Source organism: Sinocyclocheilus anshuiensis, unplaced genomic scaffold (assembly GCF_001515605.1).
Source record: "Sinocyclocheilus anshuiensis isolate Anshui unplaced genomic scaffold, SAMN03320099.WGS_v1.1 scaffold183, whole genome shotgun sequence".
In the NCBI taxonomy this organism is placed as follows: Eukaryota; Metazoa; Chordata; class Actinopteri; order Cypriniformes; family Cyprinidae; genus Sinocyclocheilus; species Sinocyclocheilus anshuiensis.
The window spans coordinates 2,258,616-2,272,425 of record NW_015548309.1 but is presented as its reverse complement, the minus strand read 5'-3'; the positions used below and the strand labels follow the sequence as shown (position 1 = coordinate 2,272,425).

Here is a 13,810-nt window from a genome sequence, read left to right as displayed (position 1 = left end):
TCATATTTTCTGCATAATGATGCATTTAAAAGTTAACGACCAAATGGATGTTTATAAAAGTTCACATTGCTGCTACAGATGAAATATAACACGGATAACAATAAATAAATATTTTTTACCAGGTTAAATGTTGATTATCTTGATTACTCAACCCCCTTTTTGTAAACCTCTCTACCTAACCGTCGATCGCGAACATCCGCCACGTTTGCATCGTTAAGCGTTTTCCTCCTGTAGAAAAACATAAACACTTAACATGGCGTAATGTATTAAGATGCTATTAAAATATGTATATAGTATTTTCCTCCCATACCACAAAAACAACATACTATGCTTTGGGACACACTTATTCTAGTCTCACATACTATTTAGGATGGACAGTATGAACATTGAGACGCAGGGCATGTTTATGTTTACATATATAATTTAACTATGATACAGACAGCAAAAGCACAAACACTTTGTAAACACAAAGTAGTGTCTCAATTACAGAAATTGGAGTAGATATACCTTTATATAATATGTTATTGTCTCTGAATACTAAGAAAAGTAAGGTCTAAGAAGTTAGTTTTATAATAATATTTTTATGCAGAAAGTTACTTACAGGTGAGGTTGTGTCGCTTTGTTTGCCGACGGGCTGTAATTGAGTGACACTGAGGGTCTGTCAATGCAGAATCTGTACTTTCATGGCATTAAAGAGACATGAATGTGATGAAGTGTTATTGTTGTCAAGGATCAAAAGGTGTTAGGTTGAAAGTGAAGCCCTTTTATGCCACCTAGTGGAACGGATGGAAAACCGCGCTTTATTTATTTATTTTTTCCAGATGAGATGCTTCAAGTTGGGTCACTGACTCACTTCCAAAACGCCTTTGCATTAATCAAAATACCTTAAAATAGTGTTGTTTATGCATTTAAAAAAAGTGTGTGTCATCTTAGAATTTCTTCAAAAGAAAGTCATATGAAAACGAGCAAATGCCAGTTTTCATGTGTGGGTGAACTAGAAATTCTTATACCCACTAAATTGTGCGTCTTTTTTCAAAAGAAAAAAAAAAATATGTACGTTGAGCAGATGTACATATGAAAAGCCTATGTTTATGTGCTATGCAACTTTATTGTGCATCATGTTACATTTGGTTTTGAATAAAAGAGTAGAAACCTCTTGCACAGATGAGTTTATTACAGAACATCACTTTGGACATGATATAGTGGATCCTTCATTCCAATGCTCATTTTTTAACACTGAACTACATGATACTGAAAATGTTTATTTGTTCTAAACCCTGAGACTGAGACATTAAAAAAAAAAGCAAGCTTTGGCCAATGAAGAAAAAAACGTTCTGCACATCAACCTGTCTGTTCAAGGTGTGATATGCAGTTTTGTATCTGAGGACTAAATTGAAGCATAAAAACACTGCCTGTGTATAAGATGGACAGAAAGCAGAATTTTAGCCATTGATTTTCAGATCTTTGACCACCATCATGGCTGTGACGGGGTGCAGCGCTCCACGGTTCTCCTTAAAAGTCTTCACTGCCTCGTCACTGTACTTGGAGAAGTTGTAAACTTCCCTAAAAGAGAAAAAAGGAAGGGAAAGGAGGTCAGAAAGTGCATTTTGAAATGGCCTTGGTGAGCTCTGGACGCTTGAAAACAGAAGTGTGAACGGTTGCTCGCTGTAGCAAGGAAATTACAAAACTCTCTGTAACATCCTGTTCCTTTTGGTCCATTTTTAACAAGTCACCCCATTTTTTTGTGTTGTTTTGGTCAAATTATAGACTTCTCAAAACGAATGAATTTACTTGAAGAGGGGGCGAGTGAATTTCATTCTGCCCTGTTCGGTAGCCATCTTCAGCGCCAGGGGAACGGCTTCCTCCCAATGTGCCTTCACACAGATGCGCAACCACCTGCATAAACATAAACAGTGTGACACCATCAAATACTGAAAAAAAAAAAAAAGGGTGCTTACCTGAAGCGGACCTCTGCGTTTTTAACACTGTTTAGCTGGTAGACCTCCTGCATCTTCTTCACATGGGACAGAGGAAGGGGCTCCTGATACAAAGCAGTATGCAAAGGAAACAGACAGAAACATTTCAAGACTACTTCTGCTTTCAGTTCCTCTGTCTTTTGATCTGCAGTGCTAAATGTGTTCGACTTAAATCACTTAAATAGCTCTGCAACAACATACTTGTATTACAGACTAAACTAGATTTCTACATTAAAAATTTAATAATTACAAATAAATGTTTAAAAACTAAATTAAAAACTATCACATTTAGATACAAAAAAAAAAGTTTACTTTTTTACTTGTGCAAAACCGCTATAAAAAAAAGTGCTATACAGTCGGTTTAAATATAAAAAATAATTTATTTAAATAATTAAAGATAAATATTAAATATTTAAATAAAATATATACATAAAATATCACATTTACATTCAAAAATTTAAACAGTTCATGCATAAGTGCTATGCACTCTGAAAGAGTTCCACAATAAAAAATAAATATACAAAATATGAAATTTAATTATAAAATAAATGTTGAATATTTAAATAAAATATTAAAATATAAAAAAAAAAAAAATACCACATTTATATAAAAATGTGAACGGTTCTCGCTTATGCAAAATTCGATCATCAATAAAAAAAATATATCATACTTACATTAAAAAATGTGAACAGTTCTTGCTAGTGACTCAATAAGTGCTATGCAATTACTAGATCATTGCTAGGATGTTCATGGTGGTTGCTTACAGACCCAAGACAAAACCTAAACAAGATATTGTGGTGTCTAGACATGACTTGGGTCCCTCCATCAATTTAAGGAATTTTTCAGCTGTTTTAACTTATTTAGCACCTCTTGGAGCAATAAAGCCATGAACTCAATGAGCTGAGGAGAGTTGAGTTTCTTCACGTCTGCCTCAGTGAAACTTGCAAAGTCCTCTTCTTTTGCCTTAATAGAAAAAAAGGAAGCTTAAACTTATAAAGCTTCAAAACTGTGAAAGGCTTTGGTGTGGTTTAACAGGAGAAAGACACACTTTCACCCATCTTTGGCACAGAGCAGTGCAAGCGTCTGCCATTGTGGTGTCATACCTGTGCACAAAGAGAAAGCCATGAACTCAATGAGCTGAGGAGAGTTGAGTTTCTTCACGTCTGCCTCAGTGAAACTTGCAAAGTCCTCTTCTTTTGCCTTAATAGAAAAAAAGGAAGCTTAAACTTATATTATTTAGAAAAGCTTCAAAACTGTGAAAGGCTTTGGTGTGGTTTAACAGGAGAAAGACACACTTTCACCCATCTTTGGCACAGAGCAGTGCAAGCGTCTGCCATTGTGGTGTCATACCTGTGCACAAAGAGGACAAGTTAAAATCAAATCACACACACACACACACACACACAAAATCCAAATGTGTGCTCCAGTGCTCACTGTGGTTTGACGGGTGCCATTCCCGGAGTGTGCATCCATGCGTTCCAGTCCACTTTATTCAAGATGTCCACCTGACAGAGACACAAACAGAGACATTTACACAGTAAATAGAATAGAATTTTCTTTAGAGTTCTCACAGGATATTTGTTTGATCCCACCATGAATGGTTCCAAATCGTGAGACACATTCCATTAGCATTCTTATTATTTATTTTTTGGGGGACAAAAGCCTGGAACTATGTGTATTCCTATATTACTGGGCTTTATTTGGCATCTTGCATACAAAAACTATGCATGTATATATTCAAGTACATAGTGCATTAGTTCTCACCTTGTCTTTGAAGTAAGTGAACAGATAGTTCTTCCATTCCTCTGTGGTTACAGTGCCATAGGCAAACAGCTGAATGTAAGACTTCACGAATCCCATGAAGACCTCTATAATTAAAGGCAGCGAAAGACTATTTTTCCTTTAATTGGTATAGATATTTGTTCTATATTTTTAAAATGCATTTAATTATATTTTAATGGTTGTATATTTATTTAAATATTATTAACATAAATTAACACTATTTTGTGCATATTTTATTGTTGTTAATATTGTATATTTATATTCTGTCATTCAAATTCAGTCAGAAATTCTATCATCAAGGAAAAAATTCTATGATAGTCAATGGCTACCGTCCACTGTTTGGTTACCCACATTCTACAAATCTTTTGTGCTTAACAGAAGAAAGAAACTGGTTTGGAGGTTTGGAAAGTCATGAGGGTGGGTAAATGATGAGAGAATTTTATAAATCTTGACCTTTTAACTTTAGATCTACTTTTAGCAGTTTAAACTGGGAGAGGAGAAAGTATTTTGTGTGGGTACCTGGACCTCCCAACAGTTCCTCCAGATGATACAGCAGAGCAAACCCTTTCTCGTAGGGCACAGAGGAGAATGCTTCATCCGTGTCCACCTCATGCAGATTTGGGACCAGGTTTGTGAGCACATTATTCGCTCCAAACTGTTTCACCTACAAAACAATACAATAGTGACTTGGTTTACCAGTAAACTGCATCAGGAAATCTCAACAGAAAATCACCAAACAGACAGAAAAACGAAAAAATTGTTGATGCAGCACAGTGCATAATTTGCATGATTTCAGATCTTCAGACTAATCTGTTGTAATTTCCTGTGAGGATCAGATAACAGTTATGTGTGACTTACAGACTCTTGAAGCTCTTTCCACCCTCCGATGCCTTTAAACTGCCTGAGCTGTTCACTCTCCATACACCTGGCAATCATTCTCTCAATGTACACCGTATGACCCTCATTCAACCTGGTTCAAAAAAATTAAAGGGGTCATATCATAGAAAACGGGATCTTTCTAGCCGTTCTGAAATGAAGCAGTTCAAAGTACTACTGAACACTGTCCGATCATTACAACCAAAAGATGCCTCTTTTGCATATTCGGATCGGCATATTCAGGAATGACTGGCATATTCGGACTGACCAGAAATGCTCCCAGGTCCTATTGGTCACCAGGTTCCCCGTCCAGCTGTGGGAGATTTCATGAGCAATGACCTGCAGCAAAACCAAAAGCACAGAGAGCATTCACATCAGCAGAAGATATGTGATTTCCAACAAATTAACCTCTTAACCTATAAATTAACAAATGAACCACATTATCCTAAAAATGTTTTCATGCACAGATGACTTACGCCAGCGAGGGATCGGTCTCCAGCCTGAAAAACACGACGAAAGAATATGACCATCAACAAACAGAAGTTTTATCACTTTTTAGTTTTAATTATTTTATTTATCTTTGCTTTTTTACACTCTAGTTCAATGTGGTTCTGGTATATGTTTCTGTTTATTATATAATAATAACAAAAACAAGAATATTTCATTAACACTCAGGGTTATTACACTTTTCGACCAATGAATTTAAACTTCCATGACCTCTCCAGTTGAACAAGAGCAATATGTAGTCAGTTAAATATTTTACAAAAGAGAAAATATACACAAAAATATATTTACTATAGAAATATGCATTACTTAGCAATAAAATGTCAAACATATAATACATAATAATATACTGTACAATATATTGTATAATATATATATATATATATATATATATATATAAACAAACAGAAGTTTTATCACTTTTTAGTTTTAATTATTTTATTTATCTTTGCTTTTTTACACTCTAGTTCAATGTGGTTCTGGTATATGTTTCTGTTTATTATATAATAATAACAAAAACAAGAATATTTCATTAACACTCAGGGTTATTACACTTTTCGACCAATGAATTTAAACTTCCATGACCTCTCCAGTTGAACAAGAGCAATATGTAGTCAGTTAAATATTTTACAAAAGAGAAAATATACACAAAAATATATTTACTATAGAAATATGCATTACTTAGCAATAAAATGTCAAACATATAATACATAATAATATACTGTACAATATATTGTATAATATATATATATATATATATATATATATATATGCTCACCAAAGCTGCTTTTTTTAACAAAGATGCAGTAAAAACATAAAATATTATTACAATTTTAAAAGTTGTTTTCTATTTTTTTTTATAGCCATTACTCCAGTCTTCAGTGTCACATGATTCTTCAGAAATTATTTTTATTTGGTGCTCAAGAAACATTTCTTATTATTATCAATGTTGAAAACAATTATGCCGTTTCATATTTTTGTGGAAACCGTGCTACATTTTTTTCAGGACAATGCATAGAAAGTTTAGATGAACATCATTTATTAATGATCATTTATTAAAGCATCACTATCACTTTTGATAAATTTTGCATTAATTTCTTTTAAAAATTGTCGACCCCAAGCACTGAAATATTAGTGTATAATGTTTTAACACATTTATCTATGTTTTATACTGTATGTCAGTTTACAGGAATTGTGCAGAACCTTCATAGACAGTGATTGAAAACTTGTTACTTTCAGTCTCTAAATGTGGATTTGCATGTCTCTGTGAATGCATCTACTAGTTGCAAAAGTCTGCATATATCTATGAAGAGGAGTTATACGGACCAGTACAGTGGGAGTGACAAATGTGAGGCAGGGGTTCTCCATGCCCCCGTATGGAAAAGACGGAGGCAGCACCAGGACATCATATTGGCCCCACACATACGGCCCTGCCAGACTCTCAGCCGTCTTCAACATGGTCTCAGTCTGATGAACAGAAAGCAGAAAACGGTGTTATCTGTTAGTCATATAAGATGACTAACAAATTCAAGTAATGTGTGGTTACTGGTGTTAAGATGCGTTTATCACCATCTCTCCGCATCTAACATTCACAAGTGCTGAAAACGCAGTCTAGTGCAAAAAACCGACTCCTCTCACCTCTGAAAACTCAAACGCTGCCTCATCCACATACTCCTTCTCAGACCAAACTCTGGATCGGGGGCCAATTTCCCTGTAAACCACAAGCAGTTATTTGTGACCCTGGACCACAAAACCAGTCATAAGGGTCAATTTTTCGAAATTGAGATGTATACATCATATGAAAGCTGAATAAATAAGCTTTCCATTGATGTATGGTTTGTTAGGATAGGACAATATTTGGCTGAGATACAACTATTTGAGAAACTAGAATCTGAGGGTGCAAAAAAAATCGAAATATTGATAAAATCACCTTTAAAGTTGTCCAAATGAAGTTCTTAGCAATGCATATTACTAATCAAAAATTAAGTTTTAATATATTTACAGTAGGAAATTTACAAAATATCTTCATGGAACATGATCTTTACTTAATATCCTAATGATTTTTGGCATAAAAGAAAAATCAATAATTTTGACCCATACAATGTATTTTTGGCTATTGCTACAAATATACCCCAGCGACTTAAGACTTAAGGTTTTGTGGTCCAGGGTCACATTTACACTTCATCTGGGAGGCGTGCACATAAATCTTAAATGTTTGGAATTATTAAGATGTCTTATGCTCACCTAGGCTTCATTTATTTCATTAAATGTGCAGTGAAAATAGCAATATTGTGAAAATTTTTACGATTTAAAATAACGTTTTCTATTTTAAAATATAATATATTCATGTGTTGCGAAGCTAATTTTTCAGCATCATTACTCCAGTCTTCAGTGTCACATGATCCTTCAGAAATTAATCGAATATGCCTATTTGATGCTCAATAAACATTTCTTATTATTATCAATGTTGAAAACAGTTGAGCTGCTCGATATTTTTGTATTTTTGCTGCTTCACATACAGTGATACACTACCATTCTAAGTTTTGTGCAAGATTTTTTTTTTAAAGAAATTAATACTTTAGGCAAGGAAGGACACATTAAATTGATCAAAAGGGACAGTAAAGGCATTTATAATGTTACAAAACACTTCTATTTCAAATAAATGCTTTTCTTTTGAGCTTTCTATTCAAAGTATCCTGAAAAAAATGTTTCACGGTTTCCACAAAAATACGAAGCAGTTTTAAACTGTTGAACTAGATCAATCAACTGTTTTCAACACGGATTACAACTCGCTACAACTGTTCATGCTGGTGGAATGACCTGCCCAACTTGATCCAAGCAGATCTTCAAGAAACAGCTCTTCCATATGCACTCTGACTCTCTATTCTATTTTATCTACTTGTTTTTATTTATTAAAAACAAAAGCAAAAAAAGAGTCCACACCACAGCTATGAACGATAAAGGCACAGAGAAACGATATCATTGGAATCACTTTCAGTACGATTTTCTCGAGCTGATGAACGATAAAATCATCGACACCCAATCAGAATCAATCCTGCTATAATGAGCTCGAGAATTTAAAGTGTCAGACGAGTGTGCGCTTAGAAGAAACAAATGATATCATCCGCTGGTGTGGACACTAATATAGTTATCGTTATAGTTATCATTCTTGGTGTGAGCGGGCCTTAACACTAGCATTCTCTATTCTTTTTATATTCAATCTACTAGTTTTCTTTTTAATTATTACATATATTAAAAATAATAATGATTATAATAAAATATTAATAATAACTTGACTCTAACCAGGGTATCTGCAGGATTTTTAAAATCACATTTAAGACTTAAGACCTTTTTAACACCTGCACAAATAAAATTAAGACCATATGAGCGGGGTAGAGCAATGTCTATGGTAACATACTAAACTGTAAAATGACTGTAAAAATCATGATTTACAGTTCAGATACAGGTTTTCACAAAAACAAAAAGTTTTATAAAATGATAAACTTCACATTTCAGCCATTAAACCATATTTAAGAAAAGGGATGAGTCAAAAGTATTTACTGAAAAAAGTATTTACTGTCTTGTTTTCTAGTATAAATCTAAATCTAAACATTCTTGAATCAGGATGCATTTACTTAAGAAGCAAAATTACTTATATTAAGTCTTGTTTTCTGAAAAAAAATATATATATATTTTTTGTTACTTTTTGCTTAAAACAAGAAAACATATCTGCCAATGAGGTAATAAAAATAATCTTAATTCATAGGCAAAACAACATTATTTTTCTTGCCCCATTGGCAGATATTTTTCCTTGTTTTAAGCAAAAACTAACTAAATTTAAAAATGTTGTTAAAAATTCTAAGCAAGAAAAGCATTTTTGCAGTGTATTATCAATTATTATATTAATTAAACAACATATAAATAGATCTTAGTGTCTTTAATTTTTTATATTTTTATAATGCATTAGCATGTGTTTGCGGCGTAAAATGGGTCGATTTTCGCACTGGTCTGAACAGAAACAGCAGACAGACTTACTGAAAAATGAAAATTGATTCTCTGCCAGCAGGAGGCGCTTTCGGAACGGCAGAAATAGAACTGTTTCCCCGGTAACAGCAGAACACAAAGCAGCAGCACCAGACTTTGAAACTGCTCATGTTTATTTAATAAAATCATAGCCTTTTGAAGTTTAATCGTCACATTAAGCCGTATCTCAATTCTTGTCTTACCGTTCCCAAATTTAAGACCTCCTAAAATCATAATTAAGACTTTCTTGTACAATTTAAGAATTTCTATGGCCTAATTTTTAAGGACCCGCGGAAACCCTATCTAACACTAGCTCTATCTATTCTATTTCTTCTTCTACTCTTTATTTATTAACAAAAAAAAGGAATTAATCATCTGCTAAATGATTAAATATTAATGTTTCAATAAAAATCTTCATTATTACAAACTTTTGACCAGCAGTGTACATGACCATTTTCCACCCTTTTATGGCCCTTTGAATTAGAACAAGCTATGTAAGCTACTGTACCTTTATATTTTATATATGACCTCTTATGATTGGCTAACCTATATGAATGTGAAATAAAGTAACTAACAATAGCCACATCTAAATGCTGAGTGCTGAATATGTAAACATGGTTGGTCGTATGAAAAATTGGGCATGGTTCTGAAATCAAAACCATGACAAAACAGAAGGAAGACAAGAGAAAGAACAGCATCAGAAGGATCACCTGCTTTCCAAAGCACCAACGACAATAGCAATGAGGTAAGAAGGCATTGGGACCTGCAAGAAAGAAAAAGACATAAAGACAGAATGTCTTTAATTTTTTATATATATTTTCATTCGGAAACCAGCTCGTGACGTGACACTGACCGGCTGTCTGAAGCGATAGATGACTCGGCTGCTGTCGCTCGGATCTGGTTCCTGACCATCATGCAATGCACTCATCAATGCCACCAGCTCTCTGGGGACAGACACCTGAGACACAGAAAAATGTTCCCAGTGTTACTGTGGAATTTAATTAGTATTATTTTTCTTTCAGTTTAGATAATTTATCTTAGCATGCACTTCACTGCTGCTTTGTTGAGTGTATAATTAGTGCTTTGAGCTGCTTATGCATGTCACCTGTGCATAGTAAGTGTGCTTCACTGACGGACTGTCCTGGCAAGGAATCATGGTCCTACAGTGAGTGGCCTGTTGTAGGTAGAAACAGTCAGAGTAAATGAAAAAAGTCAGAGAAAATGGAAAAAAAGAAGAAAAAAAAAAACATACAGTAGTTTTAAATGCAATGTAGTTTGCTCATAAATTGAAAACCGCTACTGTATAAACCAAGGCTGGAAAGTTTTCAGCCACAAGCTGGTGTGATGATCTTTCTAACAAGTAAAAAGTAAGAAACATTTGTTTGCCCACATTGAAAATGCATAAAAGATGCCTTACTCTATTCCTCTTATAATGCAAGTCAAGGTTTATTACACCAATACTCTTGTAATTTAGATTTACATGTCCGTTTTCCACCTTTAAAATTAAAAAAGCTGTTTTGCTACTGTACCTTAAATACATCTATATGTAAATGACCACTTACGATTGGCTAACCTCTTTGGACGAGACCAAAATGCACATTCGAGATAAAATGTATATGGAATAGAACCCAAGAAAAGTGGAAAATCCCATGTAGTTTGCTCTCAAATTGAAATCTGCTATTCTAAAAACCCATAGGACATGCTGGAAAGTTTTAGCACTAAAAACTTATTACAACATTCAAGCTCTAGATGGACTCTTCATGATAAACTAGTGAAGCACAAGGACTGTGAAACACTGTGGTTAGTAATGCAAGATTACACAAATGATAATATTTAAGGAAACTGCACCCAAACCACACGTCTGCACACATCTAGAAAGATGAGAAATGGCGACAAGTCGAGGTGGGCGATAAACCGGTACACACGATAAACTGATAATAACTTGAGGTTTTGGATGATCGTGATGTTGTAGCGCTGCGTCATTACAAAAGTTTAGAATTTGCATTCATTTTTATGCCTTGCAGTTTAAAACCAAGTGATTTTCAAGTGATTTTAAAACCTTAAATTTCATACTGGCATCTTGTTGTGCTTGAAAAATCTAATAAATCCAGTTTTGTATCAAAATGCCATCTTGGTGAGTATTCACATAAACACAGTCAGTTATGTCTTTAGTGAACATAAACAGCTGGAAGTAAAATCTGATGCGTGTCAGTATACTAAATCTGGGCATTAAATCTTAAAATGACAGTAACCTAATATACCTGCTGCTATCTGTGTCATTTAATGTTAATCAAACAACCAAAGACAAATAAAGTCACACACTGTTCTTGATTGAATCACTTGTGCAACTTTAATAAGCATAAATTTATATTACATTTCTACATTTTTACACAAATTTATACTTCTTTTTTTACATTTGATTGCTTTATTCAATTTATGTACTATTTCTTATTTCTGTATACAAATAGTGCTTGAAGTCTTAAGTCTACTTCATTTGTGTCTTTGTTCTATTGTATTTATTTGTCCTATTGTTCGTAATTAGGTTTGTTTTTTGTGTGTGTGTGTTCCTATTGTTTCGCTGATTGTTTACTTGTCTTCAGTAAGCTTAAAGTTTTTTTTTTGTAATTCTGGTCTAGTAGATCTCATGACATCAAAATTGGTGATGAGAAAAAAAATATATATATACAGGTGCATCTCAATAAATTAGAATGTCGTGGAAAAGTTCATTTATTTCAGTAATTCAACTCAAATTGTGAAACTCGTGTATTAAATAAATTCAATGCACACAGACTGAAGTAGTTTAAGTCTTTGGTTCTTTTAATTGTGATGATTTTGGCTCACGTTTAACAAAAACCCACCAATTCACACATTCTCAACAAATTAGAAGATGGTGACATGCCAATCAGCTAATCAGTGCATTGAATTTATTTAATACACGAGTTTCACAATTTGAGTTGAATTACTGAAATAAATGAACTTTTCCACGACATTCTAATTTATTGAGATGCACCTGTATATATATATAGAGAGAGAGAGAGAGAGAGAGTTATTATGAAATAAAAAATTAAATAGTGATATAAGATTTTGTTCATATCACCCATGATGTACCTGGCACTGGCTGAAAAGGTATGGGTGTTTCTTCCCAGCAGTCTGTGTGGGGGTCAACCACTGCAGTGCTGTGGCACTAGGAGATGTCTCATATTCAATCTCCACAATCACATGCTGCCCACTAAACCACACATACACAAATGCAATACAAGTTGCCAAAGATTAAAAACTTTGCATTGAAATAAAAGGCTGTCAGAGTTGATAAAACATTATTTATATATGCTTAAGTCGATTACAAAGCTGCAGCAGAGTTTCTGCTGGCAATTTGCAAAATAAAAAATATATATGTTATTTTATTTTGATTTCTTTCCTTATAGGAGGAAGTAAATGAATTTTAATAAAAAGAAAGTAATATCATGGATAGAAGATTTTAGAAGTAGAATACTTTAGAATACTTTTAGAAGTATTTTAGCCAGAAACAACAAGTTTGAAGTTAGAAACAGCTTGATGATGGATTCGCTTTTACAAACTCATATCTTTTCACCTCATAAGGCATTAACTGATGGACTGGAGTCGTGTGGATTACTTGTGGATTATTATGATGTTTTTATCAGCTGTTTGGACTCTCATTCTGACGGCACCCATTCACTGCAGAGGATCCATTGGTGAACAAGTGATGTAATGCTAAATTTCTCCAAATCTGTTCTAATGAAGAAACAAACTCATCTACATCTTGAATGGCCTGAGGGTGAGGGTGAGTACATTTTCAGCTAATTTTCATTTTTGGGTGAACTATTCCTTTAAATCGAATGCATTAAATTATTGCATTTTTGTATTAATATAATATAATTTACATAATAAAGATTTAAATATTAATTATATAATAATTAAATTTTTTTTCCTTTGAGGAAGTTTTGGCTCAGATTTGGCTCACTACTGATAACTTTGTTTGCAAAGCATAGCATGCATTTGTATGCATGTTTCAGGATGCATTTATCTTGGCAGCGAATTACATACCATAAATAACTTAAATGTTAGAAGAGAAAAAAACAAACTGCTATATCTTAGCACAGAACAAGTTTGTGGCAGTACCGTGAGAGTTCAAAAGGCAGGGTGATCTCCAAAGGGGAACCCTTAAATTTATGCTTAGTCCCCAATGCAAACTGCGCAGCCTGGCCATTTGCAGAAACCTTAAAGATCTTCAAGTCCTTTGAGTCCAGAGTCTAGAAAAATGGATTGAGAGAGAGAGAGAGAGAGCGAGAGAGAGGGAGAGAGAGAGAGAGAGAGAGAGAGAGAGAGAGAGAGAGAGAGAGATAAGAATCATTAACATAATATATATCTAAATCTGTTAGAAAAATAGAAATAATAACATAAAGTGTCCATCTACTGCCTACTTATAATTGTAAAGTTCACTCTTAAAGGGTTAGTTCACCCAAAAATGAAAATTAGGCCATAAATTACTCACCCTCAAGGCATCCTAGGTGTATATGACTTTCTTCTTTCAGACGAATCGATTGATTATTGTTTCAAATATGGTTATTTTTCTTACAAAAATGCATCGATTCGCTACAGGAGGCCTTTGTTCACCCCCCCCCCGGGGA

At 33.8% G+C, this 13,810-nt stretch overlaps 1 protein-coding gene across 2 annotated transcripts in view; it reads right to left on the bottom strand.

Moving 5' to 3' along the window:
• Positions 1-1,035: 1,035 nt before the first annotated feature.
• The window catches only part of LOC107656327 (leukotriene A-4 hydrolase-like), a 14,198-nt gene continuing 1,423 nt past the window's right edge, over positions 1,036-13,810 (bottom strand). The window contains exons 2-20 of one of the 2 annotated variants that reach the window (XM_016444121.1): positions 13,302-13,432; positions 12,270-12,390; positions 10,267-10,335; positions 10,015-10,119; positions 9,872-9,924; positions 6,777-6,849; positions 6,465-6,605; positions 5,111-5,134; positions 4,903-4,973; positions 4,617-4,728; positions 4,278-4,422; positions 3,741-3,844; positions 3,411-3,481; positions 3,272-3,326; positions 3,105-3,176; positions 2,844-2,867; positions 1,959-2,041; positions 1,792-1,896; positions 1,036-1,563 (exon numbers count right to left, since the gene is read on the bottom strand). In XM_016444121.1, the coding sequence (XP_016299607.1) occupies positions 1,443-1,563; positions 1,792-1,896; positions 1,959-2,041; positions 2,844-2,867; positions 3,105-3,176; positions 3,272-3,326; positions 3,411-3,481; positions 3,741-3,844; positions 4,278-4,422; positions 4,617-4,728; positions 4,903-4,973; positions 5,111-5,134; positions 6,465-6,605; positions 6,777-6,849; positions 9,872-9,924; positions 10,015-10,119; positions 10,267-10,335; positions 12,270-12,390; positions 13,302-13,432 (1,680 nt within the window). In that variant the 3' untranslated portion in view covers positions 1,036-1,442. Of the gene's footprint in view, positions 1,564-1,791; positions 1,897-1,958; positions 2,042-2,843; positions 2,940-3,104; positions 3,177-3,271; positions 3,327-3,410; positions 3,482-3,740; positions 3,845-4,277; positions 4,423-4,616; positions 4,729-4,902; positions 4,974-5,110; positions 5,135-6,464; positions 6,606-6,776; positions 6,850-9,871; positions 9,925-10,014; positions 10,120-10,266; positions 10,336-12,269; positions 12,391-13,301; positions 13,433-13,810 lie in introns of both variants that reach the window. The other variant, XM_016444122.1, reaches the window with a different exon arrangement.